The 19,506-nt window shown below is 40.3% G+C and overlaps 1 protein-coding gene across 5 annotated transcripts in view; it reads left to right on the forward strand.

The window, feature by feature from the left end:
* LOC132874382 (bromodomain and PHD finger-containing protein 3-like) overlaps positions 1-18,284 on the forward strand; it is a 112,402-nt gene extending 94,118 nt beyond the window's left edge. For 2 of the 5 annotated variants that reach the window (XM_060910530.1, XM_060910531.1), the window contains exons 4-6: positions 11,476-11,607; positions 12,377-12,505; positions 16,752-18,284. In XM_060910530.1, coding sequence (XP_060766513.1) covers positions 11,476-11,607; positions 12,377-12,505; positions 16,752-16,763 — 273 coding nt within the window. In that variant the 3' untranslated portion in view covers positions 16,764-18,284. Of the gene's footprint in view, positions 1-11,111; positions 11,194-11,475; positions 11,608-12,376; positions 12,506-16,751 lie in introns of those variants that run through there. The other 3 variants (XR_009651651.1, XM_060910532.1, XR_009651652.1) reach the window with 3 other exon arrangements.
* Positions 18,285-19,506: the final 1,222 nt, after the last annotated feature.

Consider the following 19,506-nt stretch of genomic DNA (forward strand, 5'->3'; position numbering starts at 1 on the left):
CCCAAAGTCTCCTAATATCTTGTAGTGAATGAAGGATGATATCACAAATATATTATTATAAAGAGTGGAAATTAAACCTTTGCAGTAAGGGGACAATGAGAGAATATGATCTACAGTGTTTGTTGGGAGGGCTGGAAAGGAAGTCATATTTTTTTGGACAAAATTTCAAATTTGAAGATATCTAAAAAAGTTAGATTTTGGTAAATTGAATAATTGGGAGAGTTGTGCAAACGATCCAAACTTGCCATCCACATATAAATCAGAAACAGATTTCAGACCCTTTGAGGACCAAACTCCAAATATGGAGTCTGAGAGAGAAGGTGGGAAGTTATAATTGTTATTGATGGGAGCATGCACCGATGTTGTCTGCAACTTGAAGTGCCTTCTAAATTGTGACCAGATTCTGACTGAATAGCAGATCACGGGATTGGAGCCGAGTTGGGTTTGGGTGAGGAGGCACATAACATGGAAGCCAGATTAAATGAACTATAGGCATACTCCATTTGCACCCAGGCCTCACATTTACTGAGTGGGTCTTTACAATCCACTGTAACATCATCTTTGTTACATGCCCATTAATAATAAATAAAATTAGGGAGGGCCAGGTCAGCAATCTTTTTAGGTTGTTGAAGGGAACTTTTAATTCTTGGTGGCTTACCATTCCAGATGAACGATAGGTTCCTCTCCAGTGAGTTGAAATGTGTGTGATATATGTACAAATATTGTATTTATTTATATATATCAGGATGGGGATGTTTTGGAAAAGGTAAAGGAAATTAGGTAGCACAATCATTTTAATGAGATCCACTGTCTGTAGTCAGACAAGTTAGAGGTTCATCCACCTAGTCTTTTTTTTTATGCCTCTGCCACCTTATGTTTTCGGGATGTCTGTGCGTGCGTGCATCCGTCCCGAAACCTTGTGAACACGATATCTCAAAGGCTAATGAAAGGAATTTCACCAAACTTTCACCATTTGTGCGCTTTGGGACAAGCATGAACTGATTAAATTTTGAGATCAAAAGGTCTATGGTCAAGGTCACCGTGAGGTCAAATGTCTGTCCGAAAACCTTGTGAACACAATATCTTCAAGGCAAATGAAAGGAATTTCACCAGACTTTCACCATTTGTGCATTTGGGGACAGAGATAAACTGATTAGATTTTGAGATCAAAAGGTCTAAGGTCAAGGTCACTGTGAGGTCAAATGTCTGTCCGAAAACCTTGTGAACACAATATCTCCAAGGCTAATACAAGTAATTTCACCAGGTCAAGATTACTGTGAGGTCAAATGTCCATCCCCAAATCACAACTTAATAAGGCGTGTGGTCTACTAGGCGGAGGCATCCCCATCGACGCCGTTGGCGTTGAGTTCTATCTAGTTTTTTTTTTTTTACATTTTTCAAATAGAGTGCCGAAGTTCTTAGTGAAAAGCAATGGGAAAGTAGGTGTGATCTCTCTCTATCCCAAGATATTTAAAGCCCTTACTGGCAGTTCTGAATGGAAAACACGATGCAGGAATTAGAGTGGCTTTCTGGTTAAGAGGAAACGTTTCACTTTTTTTGAAATTGATTTTGTAGCCTGACAGTTTTCAAATTGGGCATAGAATAGAATAGTGTTGAGAATAGAAGGAGTGGATTTTAGTGGGTCTGAAACACATAAAATAACATCGTCTGCAAATAAGGATAGTTTGTGTGTCAGGTCCCCTTGCTCTGTGCCCGGAAAGTCATCGGATTGTCTAAGAGCAACAGCTAGAGGCTCAATTGCCATGGTGAAGAGTAGAGGGGATGGATTGCAGCCGTGGCAAGTACCTCTGTCGAGAGAGAAGTACTCAGATTGTTGTCTGTTTGTAATTACAGCTGTTAAAGGTTGAGAATAGAGGCATTTTATCCAGGAAATGAAAGAATCCTCAAAACCAAATTTATTTAGGGCTAAGAGCAAATACTGCCATTCAACTCAATCAAGCACTTTTTCAGCGTCAAGCGATATGACCATTTCAGCGGATTGAGTTGAAGGGGAATAGACAATATTAAGAAGTCTTCTAAGATTAGTACTAGAGTGCCGATTTAAAATAAAGCCTGTTTGTTTGGTCCAGTAAGATTATTTGTGGGACAATTTTTTTTTCCAGTCTTGTTGCTAGAATTTTTGATAAAATTTTGTAATCTACATTCAGTAGAGAAATTGAACAGTAGGAGGCGCACTGGAAAGGGTCCTTGCCCGCTTTTGAGAGAAGTGTTATTGCAGCTTGCCATAGGGTAGGGGGGAAGATGTCCAGATGACACAGACTTGTTAAACATGGCTTGGCGCAGATGGCAAAATTCAAGTGCAAATTTTTTATAAAACTCTGTGAGAGAGCCATCAGGGCCTGGTGATTTGTTGCATTTCAGAGATTTAATGGCTACTAGAATTTCTGTGCTAGAGATCTCACTTCTCAGTACAGAACAGCTTCAACTCTGTACAGCCATTCCTCTGTACAGAACAGCTTCAACTCTGGGATGTTGGTGGGTTTCCTCACATGAACTGCTCAGTTCAGGTCCTTCCACAACATTAAGGTCAGGACTTTGACTTGGCCATTCCAAAACATTAACTTTATTCTACTTTAACCATTCTTTGGTAGAACGACTTGTGTGCTTAGGGTCGTTGTCTTGTTGCATGACCCACCTTCTCTTGAGATTCAGTTCATGAACAGATATCCTGACATTTTCCTTTAGAATTCGCTGGTATAATTCAGAATTTATTGTTCCATCAATGATGGCAAGCCGTCCTGGCCCAGATGCAGCAAAACAGGCCCAAACCATGATACTACCACCACCATGTTTCACAGATGGGATAAGGTTCTTATGCTGGAATGCAGTGTCTTCCTTTCTTCAAATATAACGCTTCTCATTTAAACCAACATTTCTATTTTGGTCTCATCCGTCCACAAAACATTTTTCCAATAGCCTCCTGGCTTGTCCACATGATCTTTAGCAAACTGCAGACAAGCAGCAATGTTCTTTTTGGAAAGCAGTGGCTTTATCCTTGCAACCCTGCCATGCACACCTTTGTTGTTCAGTGTTCTCCTGATGGTGGACTCATGAACATTAACATTAGCCAATGTGAGAGAGGCCTTCAGTTTCTTAGAAGTTACCCTGGGGTCCTTTGTGACCTCGCTGACTATTACACGCCTTGCTCTTGGAGTGATCTTTGTTGGTCAACCACTTCTGGTGTACCAGTTTCCTCCATTTGTACACAATCTGTCTGACTGTGGATTGGTGGAGTCCAAACTCTTTAGAGATGGTTTTGTAACCTTTTCCAACCTGATGAGCATCAACAATGCTTTTTCTGAGGTCCTCAGCAATCTCCTTTGCCCGTGCCACGATACACTTCTACAAACATGTTGTGAAGATCAGACTTTGAAAACCTGTTCTTTAAACAGAAAACCTGTTCTTTAAATAAAACTGGTTGCCCACTCACACCTGATTGTCATCCCATTGATTGAAAACACCTGACTCTAATTTCACCTTCAACTTAACTGCTAATCCTAGAGGTTCACATACTTTTGCCACTCACAGATATGTAATACTGGATCATTTTCCTCAATAAATAAATGACCAAGTATAATATTTTTGTCTCATTTGTTTAACTGGGTTCTCTCTTTTAGGACTTGTGTTAAAATCTGATTATGTTTGAGGTCATATTTATGCAGAAATATAGAAAGTTCTAAAGGGTTCACAAACTTTCAAGCACTACTATGTATAGCTCTGTTGGTGGAGTAAGTAGTATTCTGTCTGTAGCCACAGTCTGTCTTTATAAAGTGCTGGGGAGGGGGTCAATACTGTCAGTCTCTGTAATGGATCGTGAGATGTCATTAAGCCTGGAGACTCTTGCTTTTTTAGCCCTGGAGGAGTATTCAATTATTTTCCCACGGAGATAGGCCTTGAGGGTCTCCCATAGTGTTGAGTGGGAAATATCTGTGGAGGCATAAGTTTCTAGAAGAAAACCAGTTTGAGAAGAAACATGATTTACAAATTGTTCGTCAGCTAGAAGGAGGGGGTTAAGGCTCCAACTGCGAGAGGGCCTGGAGAAGTTGGGTAATGCTACATGAAATGAGACGGCCCCATGATCTGATATACTGTGGTATGAGCAAGAACTAACATTTCCCAGTAACCTCTTATCAACAAGAAAGTAATCAATGTTAGTGTATGGATGGTGGACATTTGGAGAAGGAGAATACTTTTTTGTCATTTAAATTTAAATCTCCAAATATCCGAAATGCCATTCATTCATAACTTTGGTGGATTGAGTGAGAGATTGGGCCCCGTTCGATGATCTGCTTAATACGGTGTTGAGCATATAGTTGAAGTCATCTCCTATTATCAAATTGTAATTATCAATGGGTATGGTGGAAAACAGCTTGTTAAAAAAATTACAGTCATTGTAGTTTGGAGCATAAATATTGACCAAAATGACAAAACTGGTGAACAGCTGACCTGTAACAATGACAAACCTCCCATGAGTATCAGAGATGACCTCCTTAGCCTGAAATGGAATGTCCCTATGTATGAGAATTGCTGTCCCTCTGGCTTTAGCGTTGAATCATGAGTGGCATACCTGCCCAACCCAGCCTTTTTATTTATTTATTTTAAAGATAGTTTTCCTGTAGAAAAGTTATGTCCAAATTTAATTGCTGTAGGCAGGACACTATTTTCTGTCTTTTCACCCAATTATTCATACCTTTTAGCATTTAAGACGACAATGAATGGACCGGTTTTGATTGCAATTAGATGTAGTTGTCATATTTTAAGAAGCCATGGAATTGATGAGTGGCAGAGGTGGTGGTGGTGGGGCTAATATAAGTAAAATAAACAAAATTGCAGTGGTGAAATAAGAATTTATAAAAAAAAAATGTGAAGGAAGAAATTTAGATGGGGACAAGGGCTTTGAACAGTGCTCTTAACTACCAACATGTAAAGAAAACACCTAACTTACACGAACTCTGTCTTCACAAAAAGGATGGGGGGGGAAGAAACCCACAGAGTTTAGCAGAAACTCTGTGCAAACACTTTGACAATAGTAGCTGGGATTACAGCTACAATGTGTGCGTGGTTTATATATATATAAACCATATATATACACATATATATACATATATATATGTCATATTTTTATATATATATATATATATATATATATATATATATATATATATATATATATATATATATATAAAAATATGAGAGACATAGACAATATTTTCATACAATAGACAAGACCGCCATAGCAATGAAGTATTGTGTATGACCAGGATACATCAAGCTTCAGCCTACATTACTCTCATTTCTTTGCTAGCATACATTGAGAGTTTTATGAATAGACAGCAGAGGGTGTGCCTGGTCAGTTGGTTAGAGCTTAAAAGAGATGTGTCTATAAGACAGCAGTTGCAATAGAATGGAGGTGTTATGAATGTAACAAAGATCCTTAATTTCGTCTGTAAGAGAGCTTTTGCATGCATTTATTCGGTGTCACATCGTTCAACTGCGCTTGTGCCCAGGTATTCCCGCGGGCGTGCGTGTCTGGGTGTTTACATTGAGAACAGGAGCATATCTATCATTTGGAAGGGAATACGTCTTATTGAACTTCAGTTAACAACAAAAGCTTTAGGAAGAAAGTATTCATAAGAAGAAACAAGGCTTAAATGTGGCTGCATTAGGACCCGAGTGCCTTTCCGACAGTCAGTGTTTTATGAAGGCGATGGGGTGAAAGGGGAGTCTGGCTGGCTGTTATGAAGAAAAGAAAAAGCTTCTCTGGGTGAAAAAACCACCAGTTTCTGTCCATTCTTGTTGGTGACTTGGAGCTTAGCGGGGAAGCGCATCCTATAGACGAGACCAGCGTTTCTCAGCTGTGACTTGACTGTGGAGTATGCTGCTCTTTTCTTGGAGACCTCAACGCTGTAGTCAGGGTAGATGTGTATCTCAGACCTGCAGAATGAAAAGGATCCACCGGCCTCTCTTGCCAGCTTCAGGATGCGTTCCTTGGTCCGATAGTGGTGAATCCACACGATGAGCGGGCATGGAGGGTCATCTTGTTTCTTATGGAGGATGGCAACTCCTATGGGCCCTGTCGACAGATGGAAGAGTAGGAATGGCCTCTGGACTAAAAGTTTCTCTCAGGAATACCTCCATGAAAGTGGTTGGTTGCAAGCCCTCAACTTTTTCAGGTAAGCCAGTTATATGGATGTTGTTGCACCTCAATCTGTTTTCCAGGTCATCTGTCATAAGTTTGAGGGTGTCGTTTTCTTTGGACAGGGCTGTGCAGGTGGACTCGAGGGTTGCCAGTCTGGTCTCCATGTCGTTAAGTGATTTCTCCATTTGTTGAATTGTCTGGTTGTGCCAGTCAGTAGTTGCTCAGTCAGCAGAGAGTTGGTCAGAAAGTTTGGCTATAATGTGATCCTCCATTGACTTGAGAAATTTCTCCCTGTCGGCCAGGGTTAGCGGTGCGGTGCTAGTGGCATGCTGATCGTTTTGGCTAGCTTGCGTTCCGTCACCTTGATTTCAGAAGAGTGCTCGTCTGTATATTGGTTTGGCTTTGTCGGAGGTTTGCCCATGTTTGCCAGCCTTTTGCAAAGGGTGACTGCAGTAAGGAAGGCCTTGTTATGAATTTAGATACGATTTCAACAGAACCCTCCTGGTGTGTGACCTCTTGTTGCTATGTTTGTTTTTTGTTTTTTTTTATTTTCACCATCCAGTTCATTCATGTGTTCCAAATCACTGATGTCGCGCTGCATGGCTGTTAGGGGTATAAAAACGCTGCAGGTACACTTTAACTAGGTGTTGAGTTTAGCGGTATCAGCAGTCATTTCATCCTTTTATCAATCCTTTGATCACTGTTCTCCATAATTTAGTAACTGACAACTAAGCAAGGCTAGTTAAGCCTGTTTTATGGAGTTAACACACATTGTCAACTTGACTGTGGACTTGATTACTTATTGTTTGTCTCTGGTGGGAAGAGGAATACATGGCTCAGTGTCTCATGTAAGCAGGAGAATGACTGACTGCAGGAATAATTGTAGGAAAAGTGTTTGTTTACAAACGGGCAGGCAAACAGTTAAAAAAATGTAAGACAAAGGCAGGGTCGTGAAACAGGCAGTGGTCGAGCAAGCCAAGATAAATGGTCGAACAATGCGGACATAAAGACGAAAAGCAGAGTCAAAATGCAAAGTCAAAACTAGGTGAAACCACTAGCGTGAAACCACTAGCGTGTATACTTTGCCAAGTCTGTGTGTTTTTAGATCGTCCTTCGAAACTTGCACTGTGATTGTGCTCTAATCCAGAACCGGTGCATAGCAATTAGTCCTAATGGTGCTGCGTATGCATTGTAACAGTGCGTGACGATGAGTTGAGTGACAATGAGTCTGTCTTCAAAAAAAAAAAATTACTGTCACGTCCACGCAGATTAGCGCTTCAAGCAGGACACGACACAGTGATGTGGGGGTTTTATTAGGGCCCAAGCACCGTAGGTTCAAAGCTCCATTGTTTACAGCATGTTTTCAGGGCCCAAGCTCCAGGGTACAAAGCCCTATTTTCGGTATGGTTTTTTTCCTTCTTTATTATTATTATTATTATTATGGCCCGAGCACAGAGGTATATGCAAAGCCCTATTGTTTTCAGCATGTTTTTTTCTTATTATTAGGGCCTGAGCACTGAGGTGCAGGTCTATGGCCTGCACCATAGGTCCAAAGCCCTATTGTTTTCGGTCTTCTTCTTCTTCAGGCCCGAGCACTGAGGTATGTGCAAAGCATGTTTTCGGCATGGTGTGGGGTTGTTCCCCCCCCCCCCCCCTTATTAGGGCCTGAGCACTGAGGCGCAATAGGTGCAAAGCCCTATTGTTTTCATCCTGTTTCTGCTTCTTATTCGGGCCTGAGCACCGGAGGTGCAAGGCCCTATTGTAAGGATTCTTCATATATAATTTTTTTTTCTTCAACATTTTTCCATTTTGGAGGTGGTTCCCATGGGCAAAAACTCATGAAATTTGGTACGCACGTCAGTCATGCGCACTGCTACTCAGTGATAGGGGCTTGACCCCAGGTGTCTCTGGGGGACTCCATAGTGCCCCCATATGTCATTGAGACACCTCCCTGGTATATCCGTGTCAAATTTGCCAGGTGTATGGAGTACTCCTAGACGAACAAAGTTGCAATATACATTGCATCAGTCATACTCAAGAGGAAGTGAGATTTTTGGTTTTGTGCGTTTTGACACGTGTTACATTTTAACGTACTCCTCCTAGTGGGTTTGTTGGATTCATGCCATATTTGGTAGATGTCATGTCAGGATGTTGCTGATGTTAAATTCTACAGGGATTTGCTATATCTCACAAGATGTTGAAATGGCAAACCAGTAAATTTATACGTTATGCCATGCAAACAGGAAGTGTGTCATAAATCTCATCATGCATTGCCTGATACGGCTCAAACTTCAGTTTAGAGGATATCATGATTCTAAAGATATCCACATGCCCAAAGACACCCTCTGGTATAGTGCCACCATTTGGACATGGACAGTAATGACTCCATTGCCAAAACATGTTACATTTTGATGTACTCTTCCTAGGTGGTTTGTTGGATTCATGCCGTATTTGGTATACGACATGTCAAGATGTTGCTGATTTTAAGTTGCGAAGGGATTTGCGATACCTTGCATGATGTTGAAATGGCAAACCAATAAATTTGTTATGCCACACGAACAAGAAGCATGCCATAAATTCACCGTGCATTGCCTGATATGGCTAAAAATTCACAGGTTATAGGATATGATGGCTCTGATATCCACATGCCCAATTTGACCCTCTGGTATAGTGCCACCATTTGTACCTGGACAGTAATGATTCCATTGCTTAAAAACGTTGACTCATGAAATTTGGTACTCCCATCAGTCCCAGCCACCGCTACTCAGGAATAGAGGCTTGACCCCCGGGTGTGTCCAAATGTCATTGAGACTTCTGCATGGTATATAGTTTCACCTATCAGTGTCAAATTTAGTAAGGTGTGTGGGGTGCCACAAGATGAACAAAACTGAAATGCACATTGTCAATTGACTTTTCTCTCCGTGCTTCCACTTTTCTCTCCGTGCTTCCATGGCAGGCAGTCGCATTCTCTCTGCTCTCCCTCTCCCTCCTTTTTTTTTCCCTGCTTGTGCTTCTTTGTCTTGTCTCGTCTGCTGTACTTTTTGAAGAGACTCTCCCCGCATTACTTTCTAAACTAAAAAAAAGCATGGAATTGATAAACTGGTCTCCTAACGAAATTGACAGTTTTCTCGACGAGAAGCCTGGGTTCGGGGGAACCCGCCTGTCCTGCCGGAATGTTTGCGGCTGGTTACGTGATGGACACGTGGGAGCGGTGGCAATTCGTGTGCCTGGCGATTCTTTCTGTGGAGGACATTGAAGATATCTACCTTTTCGGAACCATGATTACAGGACTTTTGCTGATTGGATTAGGCATTGCCCTGGTATATCAAGGAAATCAGACAACGGTGACAGCTGTTCAAAGCCCCACAAAGCTGCCCAATATGATTGAAGCGGTGGGCAAAGCTGTCAGCACTCAGACTGTGGATATTCAGAACTTGAACCACAATATGGTTGTTATCTTGGAGAAGCTTTCGGCTTTGCAAGGAATAAGTTTTTTGGAGACCAGTTTGAACAGAATGGACGAAATGGACAGATATGGACGAGCGGTGTGGACGTGCAAAGACTGCGTCTGGAAAGACCAAACAATTTATATCTTATCGACATTCGGCTCCCGGAGACAGCACCGGCCTCGGTTAAGGCCGTTGCTGAGACAACATTTCCCCCTGAAGGTCACTGCTGGGAGACGCTCTCGCATTCCTTCTTCAACTTTCCGCTGTCGCCATTTTCACCCCCAGTGTGACAAGCAGGTGCGTGACCAGTGCCTTCATGGCTGCAGGAGCGGACGGCTGCTTGCTTGCGCTGGGTTACCTCTACCTCCTCCCCTCCCAAGTCTTATCTCATTATCTCTAGCCGCTTTATCCTGTTCTACAGGGTCGCAGGCAAGCTGGAGCCTATCCCAGCTGACTATGGGCGAAAGGCGGGGTACACCCTGGACAAGTCGCCAGGTCATCACAGGGCTGACACATAGACACAGACAACCATTCACACACATTCACACCTACAGTCAATTTAGAGTCACCAGTTAACCTAACCTGCATGTCTTTGGACTGTGGGGAAAACCGGAGCACCCAGAGGAAACCCACACAGACACGGGGAGAACACGCAAACTCCACACAGAAAGGCCCTCGTCGGCCACAGGGCTCAAACCCGGACCTTCTTGCTGTGAGGCGACAGCGCTAACCACTACACCACCGTGCCCCCCCCCCAAGTCCCGTGTTTTAAAGTGTACTTGTGTTATTGTGTGCTTATGTGCAGAGGTTTTTAAATGTTCCCACACTGTACTCCTGACAGGAGCATAGTAGGGGGGGTGTTCTTTTTTTCCTCATCTCTCCTCATGTTATTATTGTGTTTCCTTTTCTTTTATCCCTGTCTTATTCCCCCTCTGTAAGGACAGGTTGATGGTCAATTTCACTGGCAACAGTGATAATAAAGGGTTCATTCGACTTGCGACAGGATTTGTGATATCTTGCATGATGTTGAAATGGCAACCCAATAAATTTGTATGTTTCGCTATGCAAACAGGAAGTATGTCATAAATTCACCATGCATTGCCTGATGGAGCTAAAACCTCACAGGTTATAAGACATCAGGTTTCTGACGATATCCCCATGCCCAAAGTGAACCTCTTGTCTAGCGCCACCATTTGGACCTGGACAGTAATGATTCCATTGCCGAAAAACTCTGACTCATGAAATTTGTTCCACGCATCAGTTCTGGCCACTGCTACTCAGGGATAGAGGCTTGGCCCCAGGTGCAATGCTATATTGTTTTCAGCATGTTCTCGTGTGTGAGGGGCCTGATTCGCTAGTGGCTATAATTTTTTTTTTTTGTTATTGAATTAAGTTACGTCATACTGCATTTGACAGCAAAGAAAATAATATTTACTTTTTCAGTCTTCATTTTCTATCCCTGGTATTTTTTCGGGTTTAAAGGCAAGTGCTTGTGTTTAAAGGTGATGGTCTAGACACTGCTGAAAAACTGACACTTCTACTCAAGAAAAATCTGGCAACTTCAGAGGCATGACCTACATACAGGTGATTTTATTTATTGATTTGATTTTTTTATTTATTTATAAATAATCTTAATGGAAAGTTCAAAAATATCCACTTAAGTACCTGCATAACTGAACTCTGAATATGCACAAATTTCCCCCATAAATATGAAATATCTTCAGGATTTAAGTTGCTGACTCAAAGCATATTATGATCAAGTTTTGGAATATATAAATGATCATAAGATCATTTTAATAAACATTAAGAAATCTGTATTTTATTTTTATTACCTTATTAATATACTGGGCAATGATTTCATTCCAGAGGGAACCAGATGCCAAGGAGCAGGTGTTGAGGTTGGAGCTGAAATACTTGCAGAAGCAGCGTCAGGACCTAGAAAAAGCTCGACTCTTGATTGAGCTAATCCGCAAGAGAGAGAGACTCAAACGTGAACAGGTGCACATGCATGCTTTTTACAAGTTAATTAACTGAGAAGAGAAAATATTGTCCCTCTGAGCACATGGTGAGTTTACACAATGATTTCAAGGAATCCAGATCGACTTTTGTTTTTTTGCATATATACGTTTAATAGCATATCTTTTTTATTTTCCCTAACACTTTTTGTACCTGTACTGGACACAAACAACTGGGCCAAATGGTAGTACCATTTTGTTGTGGGCAATTCGGTTCTTTAAAAAAAAAAATTAATCATAGCCTTCATTACTCTCTTCATTAGATGAAAGAAATATCCTTCACTCTTCTTTCCCATGTTATTGGTTAAGGAAGCCATTGCTGTGAAACTGGAAAAAATAAAAGTAATTAATGGCTCCATTCTAAAATTTCTCTCGCTCACTCACACACAGCAAGAGCGAGAGACTGGAAATTTTTTGTCCTCTCTCAAACTTTTGTCCATTATGTATACATGCAGTTGATATTGTAACATGTAATACATTTGAGCAAGTATGTTTTTCATTTTCTGCTTTTGTTACTTTATTCTTTTTCATCTTTCCCTTCTTTTTCTTTAAATGATTTTCCTTCATTACATGTCCAAGCCATTATGATGGACACTATGTATAGAGCATACAGTATGTACTGAATAGGAAACCACTGGTGATTCTGCATTGCTGTACATTTGAAAAGGATAAAAATGTTTACAGTAAAATAATGATCTTTCCATCTCCTGATTTTCTTTGCTTAAGAAATACTCTTATTTTGCATGTGGAAGCTAAAACTGCAGCAGGTGACTTTGGAGCTCCAGCTCACTCCGGCCTTAGTCCTGCTGCGCGCCACACTGGAGCAACTGCAAGAGAAAGACACCGCTTGCATCTTCATTTCACCAGTCAATCTGTCTGAGGTAAATGAATGAATGATAAAAGAATGCAAATTCATCCTCTGAACACCGTATAAAGCCAGACAAAACTCAAAAAATTAATTCTGTTTGTCGATCATGGCAAGTGTCCTGATGTACCTCTGGCATGTTGAAATTAAAAATAGAACTTTATAATAATCTATCCATTTTAAAGGATGCAGTATTACTAAAAATAGGTTTACTTGGGTGTGGCCATTTGCACTGAAACTGAATATCTGCTTGTGACATACAGTTGTGGTCAGAAGTTTACATACAGTGACATGAATGTCATCTTGGATATGACTGTCATGGCAATATTTGGGCTTTCAGTAATTTCTTTGAACTGTTCCTTTTCTGTGGCAGAATGTACATCATACATCTTTAATTAAAAAAAAAACGACACTAGAATTTGGTGCACAAGTTTTAATTTTCTTCAGGTTTTCTGAAATCAACAGGGGGGTCAAAATTATACATACAGGATCAAAAATATACATATAGCACACCTAATATTAGGTAAAATGTCTCTTCGCAAGATTGATCTTGACCAAACATTTTTGTTTACCATGAGAAAGTTTCTGGCAGAATTCTGATTGGATACTTCATGGTAGAATTGGTAGAGTTCAATTAAAATTTTTTTTCCCTTTCCCTCCCCTTGGCATGGACTCGACTTATAAGCATGGCCCATATATTTTCAATAGGGTTGAAGTCAGGACTTGTTTTAAGCTTAATGATAATCTGCTTTATCCTCCACAACCAGCTCTGATGGGTGTTTTGGGTTCACTGTTCTGTTGTAAGTCCCAAATCATGTTCAAGTTTCTGATGGTTTATGCTGAAGAATTCTGAGGTAGTCTTCCTTCATTATTCCATCCACTTTGTGAACCAATTCCACTGGCAGGAAAACAGCCCTGCTAATGATGCTGCTACCACCAGCTGGTATAATGTCCCTCTGTACATGGTGGTCATTGTGGCCAAACAACTCAATCTTTGTCTCATCTGACCATACAGCTATCCTCCAGAAGGCTTTTTTTCTTTGTCCATGTGGTCAGCTTCAAACTTGAGTTAAGCTTGAAAGTGTCAATTTTGGAGCAGGGGGTTATTTCTTGGATAGCAGCCTCTGAGTCCATGGTGATGTGAACTACCATCCAAACCAATTTCTTTTCAGCTGACGGTGACAGTTTGGGTTTTCTTGAAGCAAAGTGGCTTGGCAAAGTGACTAAACCTCACAATAACTTGCATACAATTGTTTGAACTGGTCTTGGAATTTGCAGTTGTTTAGTAATGGCTCCAAGAGACATTCTGGAGTTGTGTATATCTGCGATCCTCTTTCTCAGCTCTGCACTGAGCTCCTTGAACTTTCCCATTTTACTGTGTGTTGGTCAATCCAATGAGTGCTGTAAACAAAGCCTTTTTATGAAGGCACAGAGAAGCTTTTTGACAGAGAAATTTGACCCTGTATGCATAATTTTGACCCTGTGTTGATTTCAGAAAACCCAAAGAAAATTAAAACGTGCACCAAATTCTAGTGTCTTTTTTTTTTTAATTAAAGATGTATGATGTACATTCTGCCATGGAAAAGGAACAGTTCAAAGAAATTACTGAAAGCCCAAATATTGCCATGACATTCATATCCAAGATGACATGTCACTGTATGTAAACTTCTGACGACAGCTGTAGCTTCCCCACGAGTACACTTAGTAATGCAGAGTAGGACTACATCAAACTACTATTTTGATAGTCGATTAATTATTGAAACAAAGTCAGTTATTCGGATTATGTATCGTCCAGTTACCATATAACTTATTTAGCCATCAACTTTTAAATTTAGCTTGAGGGTGTTTTATGCATGTGCTTAACAGTGAAGACAATATAGATGAATACTTCATTCAAAAATTCAACCTTTTAACAATCTTTCCTACTGATACAAAAGATAAATAAAAATTCCAATATCCATTTTTCCTGTCAAAATTTAAAACCAAGGATTAGAGGTCTGTGCGTGACAGAATTTTCGCTCCCGCATTGTGCAGTCCCGCTCCCACAAAGAATTATGATTTTCAGTCCCGCTCCCGCCCGCGCTTGCCATATTTTGTCCCGCCCGCAAATCCCGCATGATGCAGACGTTCGCGTTATTTCTCACAAAAGTTCTTGTCATTGGCTTGGGGAATTAAACATGCTGAGCTTAGCTGAGCTCTCCACTGACCGATCCTTCATTTATTGTAAGTTTATTGTTTAGACTCTGACATTCTGCTGACACATTCCAAGTTGAGCGCTGCATGCGCTCATGATTGACAGCTTTGTGCACTCGCACTCCCACTTCCGAGTCTGTGGCATTATGATTCCAACCGCGATTTCATTCTCCTCTCATATAAAGTGCTGCGCAACCACAACCAGCTCCTCAGATTATACACTGTCTATTTCTAGCTTTAAATTGAACAATCTGTGCGATACACAGTCCTTTTTAATACTAGTTAATACTTTTTAATACTTAGGACTAATATTCTTGACTTTTTAATGGTAAATGTACCTCTTTTTAAAGCAGCACTTACTTCTGAAGCACTGTGAGCTTCACTAGAGGAGCTCTGCTCTTCTGCCATGATCGGAGATCTCAAACACGGAAGAGCGGAAAGGAATCGGGAAACGTACGCGAGATTAGACCACATCCGCAAATTTAGGCATCTTAAAATGTTTTTATTAATGCCAAATAAAATATCCAGCACAAATTATATACGATAGACATAAATTAATAATTTATAAATTTTATTTTAAACACGTTTTTAGTTAGCGGGACTGCAGCTTATCACTTCTCCCGCCCGCGCCCGCATTGTGCACTCCCCCTCCCGCCCGCATTGAGCTTTCAAAATTTGTCCCGCGCCGCACTGCTTTGCGTCGGGTCCCGCGGGACTCCCACGGGAGTGCAGGGCTCTACCAAGGATCAGCAAAGAAAGCAGCAATTAAAATAAAACCTCAGTTTTCCCTTAATTAAGTAAATAAACAACCCATCTAAATTTAAACAGTGAGGGATAGAAATGTGCATTCTGCTGTCTACACTTACAGCTAAATTAGGCTACAGTCACAGTTCTGTATTGAAATGGAGGAAAGTCAGCATCTCCATGCTCTTGTGAGAGGTTCGCTCTACCCACCAAACAAACCAAAAATAAATCGGTTAACTAGTTAATACATCAATTATTATAAAATGACAAACATATATATATATAAACACCAAGCAAACATATAAAAACATTTTGTTCACCCAGACCCCTTTGTGCTGACAAAATACCCATATTTACTACTGACATTAAAAACACCCCTGTCAAAATTTACAATACCGCCAAACACCCCTATTTCCATGTAGTGGTTACTCCCCTCCTGGTTTCCCAGTGGAACTGAATGATGGAGACTGAAACTGGATACAGATTTCTTTTATAAAATATTTTAACCAAAAAATGAAAATATTTTAACAGCTAAAGTGCCTGTTTGCATTTCTTGATATCAGATAATGTTTATACAAATGAGAGATGAACATGATAAAGCATAAGGATGGAATATTTTGTTTTGGGCACAAATTTGGGCACAAATTTAAAAATACCAATAGGCCTTTCCCTGCACTTCTAAAACAAGTTAAGTTCTTTAAAATGGAGTTAATCTATGGCGAATGCTGATAAATGACACAATGAACAGTAAAGCAATATGGAAACAGGAGTGACTATTCAGCTTGTACTTGTTTTTGCTGCACACTCCTGCTTGTCGCGGCTCCGTCTGTCACACTCCATTTAAGAATCTACATTAAAGCCATTATTTTTTGTTTTGATTTGAGAGTCTTGTCTATCTAAATGCACATTGAAATGTGCTCTAAATAAATGTTTCCCTTCTATCTGTCCAGTTTCACGATAAATGGAGATGATCGTTCTTCAGGCTGTCACTTTTTTCCCCCAAAAGTGAAGTTCTGATGAGATCAAACAAACCCATAAATTGTTCACCTTGGCTGTGCACATAAATTCTACACTTCCTGTTTTCTTTGTGATTTTAGCTAAAAAATATCAAATTCTCCGGATATCTGCAAATTTGTGCAGTCAGCAGCAACAACTATCTCCAGCTATAAATGTTGCCATGATATTGACAACAAAGTAACGTTTACAATTGCAAATGTTATTTGGACCATGAACAGGTTCGTTGTGAATAACAGGTTGTTACTTGCTTCTCTGTTCCAACTACATTAACAATTCAAGAGAATATGCATTTCAAATAAATCTTGCAGCTCATAACATGAAGACCACAAGGCGGCTTTCAACATTTAACCTTGGCTAGGTAAATTGCCGAGATGAATCTTCATCCAGTGAGCCGACCTGCTTCCTCTTCAGATGCTCCAACGTACAGGATGTGCTTCCATGCCAGCTCAGGTCAGCTTTACAAACTCTGCAATTCCACAACCTTTTTTCCCCAGAACTCACTGTGAAATGCCCCCACACTTTGGAGGTTCTTGAAGCTGCCATCACGCTTTTGTTAGCTTCTCTCTAGTAAGCAGTAATGTCAAAGCATTCCTAGTTCACGTGAAAAACACACATGATGACATCACTAGGTGTGCTGAAACGATTCCTTGAATAATTTGATTATTAAAAATGCATATTTTTTGCATTAAGGCTTTGTTTAATTCCTATCAGCTCACTGTCTTTCACATGGATGATTATTACTGTGGCACAATGAGCTGCTGTAGATGCGTGACGTGAAGGAGACATCTGACATGATTTGATGGCGTGGTTTGCAAAATGGAGGAAGAGGGAGAAAACGGCAAGGAGAAGAGCATGGGCAGAGAAGACGACCAAAAATGTCAAGTTTGGGATCATTTCAAGCTCAAACTGAGCAAAAACTGTGTGGAGTGTATGTATTGCAGTGCCAAATGAGCCTACCACAACAGCACATCGTCAGTGCTACAGCACCTCAACAGAAAGCGTCCAGTCTACAGAGCGGATCCGAGACAAGGAAACGTAAATCAGTATGATGTTCAGTAATTATGGATATATGCAATGGCTACTTAATCAACATAGTGGATTGTTGCGTTCATACAGTGTTTTATTAATGTGGAAAAGTGTTTTGTGAGAAGTTAAAAATCAGATCAGGATAACGTTACATTAGCTTAGCAGGTGCTAGCTGAGTAACGAGCTGATTTGCACTTCTAACAGACAAAACAGTGTTGTGCAACAAGCAAAGGCTTACCAGATATGCCCGATGCATGTCCGGTATCATCCATACTGCTATGTTAGCTGTTTCTCCAACAGCACTTACACTTATTCCATATTTGTTGTTTCACCCCCTCTCGCACACGTGTGCATGCACACACCTCACAGTGATGCATGAAATACACAAGAGAGCAGAATATCAGGTGGTGGAAGTAGCAATTGGTGCCTAATATGTACCCATCCAATACAGCAGGTATATTTATTATAGTCTGATTGTAGTGATCAGGGTCAGCAGGTGGATGGTGTAGAATGTATCTTACAGCTTGATGTTTAAGCTGAGCAAGAGATATGAATAATAATTTTCATCTCTTTTTCAGTAACTCACCGCATCGTATGGAGAGCTTTGTTCAGACAGCTGCATCATGTTCAACTGAGCAAGCAGCCAAGTTCACAGACAGCATTTTGAACATAATTGTCACAGACCTGCACCCTGGCATTAAGCTTGGGCATAATGTAAGGCAGAAAACTGGCTTACATTATGTCTAAACTTAGTTGACTTAGGTTGAATCTTGTAGTTCTGAAAGTAAAGTTGCACAATTTAAACACATTTTATGTTGATGTATTTTTATTATTTTAATATTTGCTTTTGTTTGTATAATGTTAAGGTAACTTGAAAGTTAATTTTTGTTTTTTTGTTTTTACATTTCAGAAAACGTTTTCTTTAAAACCTGTCATGTAATGTTCAATAAGGAATTAAAATGTTAATTTTTCTGAAAAGAAAACCAGTTGTTTATTTTAAGATACCCGTCTTATATTCTCCTGTATATTTGCTATTACTTTTTAATAAATCAAAAGTATTTCTTATCCGATTAATTGATTAAATAATCAATAGTTGCAGCTCTAGACGTCACCAACTAATCAGCTGTTAAATTAGTTGGAAACTAATTTGGCCATTGATTTTATTCAACGAAGTCTATTGATCGGTGCACCCCTAACAAAGAGGCATAAACTAAAGGCTTCCAATTGTAAAAAAAAAAAAAAAAAAGATTCTTGGGCACAGGAGCACAGCTCTTCACTGCACTGTGTGCAGTACTGTGGGGCAACAGTTCTTAGGTTATTTGCCTTGGGTGAGGCTAGAACACATCATGGTGCCCCCTAACATTTTGGATTCAAATTTATAACTTTGGATGCCACAACATTCATGCGTTTTGGAGGGAACATTGTCCTCACTAAGAGAAACATATTTCCCGTTGGTTTGCATTAGCTCCGCCCAACAGGAAGTTGGCCATTTTGGAATTTGTGATGTTTTAACCTATTTTTTTACATACTCTTTCGCACTTCTCCTAGGCAATTCATCGCTTTGTCTTAACAGTTGGTAGGAATACATTTCAGACAGACTACAATAAATTGCGAAGGAATAGTGGATATCTCAAATGAGGATGTAATGGCAGCCAATCTTGGATTGAATATGGGATTTTGAAGTTTTCCCGCGCTGTTTTGAGGGGCTTACAATGGCTAAAAACGCATGGAACCTACCTCTGACATTTGTTGTGGGATATCTTTTGAGGTAATATTGTAAATTAGCATAGGTTGGCTTCATCAGCTACATAGCGCCCCCAATTTCAAAACTTTTTGCTTTGGTTGCCACACAGCGCATTGTGTTTATGAGTTTTGGAAGGAACATTGTCCTCACTATGGCAGGCATATTTCCCATTCAATTGTATTATCACCGCCCAACAGGAATTCGGCCATTCTGGAATTTGTGGGGGGTTTTAAATTATTTTTTGCATACTTTTTCGCACTTTTCCAAGGCAGTTCGTTTTCCATGAAAGTTGG

The sequence above is a fragment of the Neoarius graeffei genome, chromosome 26 (assembly GCF_027579695.1).
Source record: "Neoarius graeffei isolate fNeoGra1 chromosome 26, fNeoGra1.pri, whole genome shotgun sequence".
Classification (NCBI taxonomy): domain Eukaryota; kingdom Metazoa; phylum Chordata; class Actinopteri; order Siluriformes; family Ariidae; genus Neoarius; species Neoarius graeffei.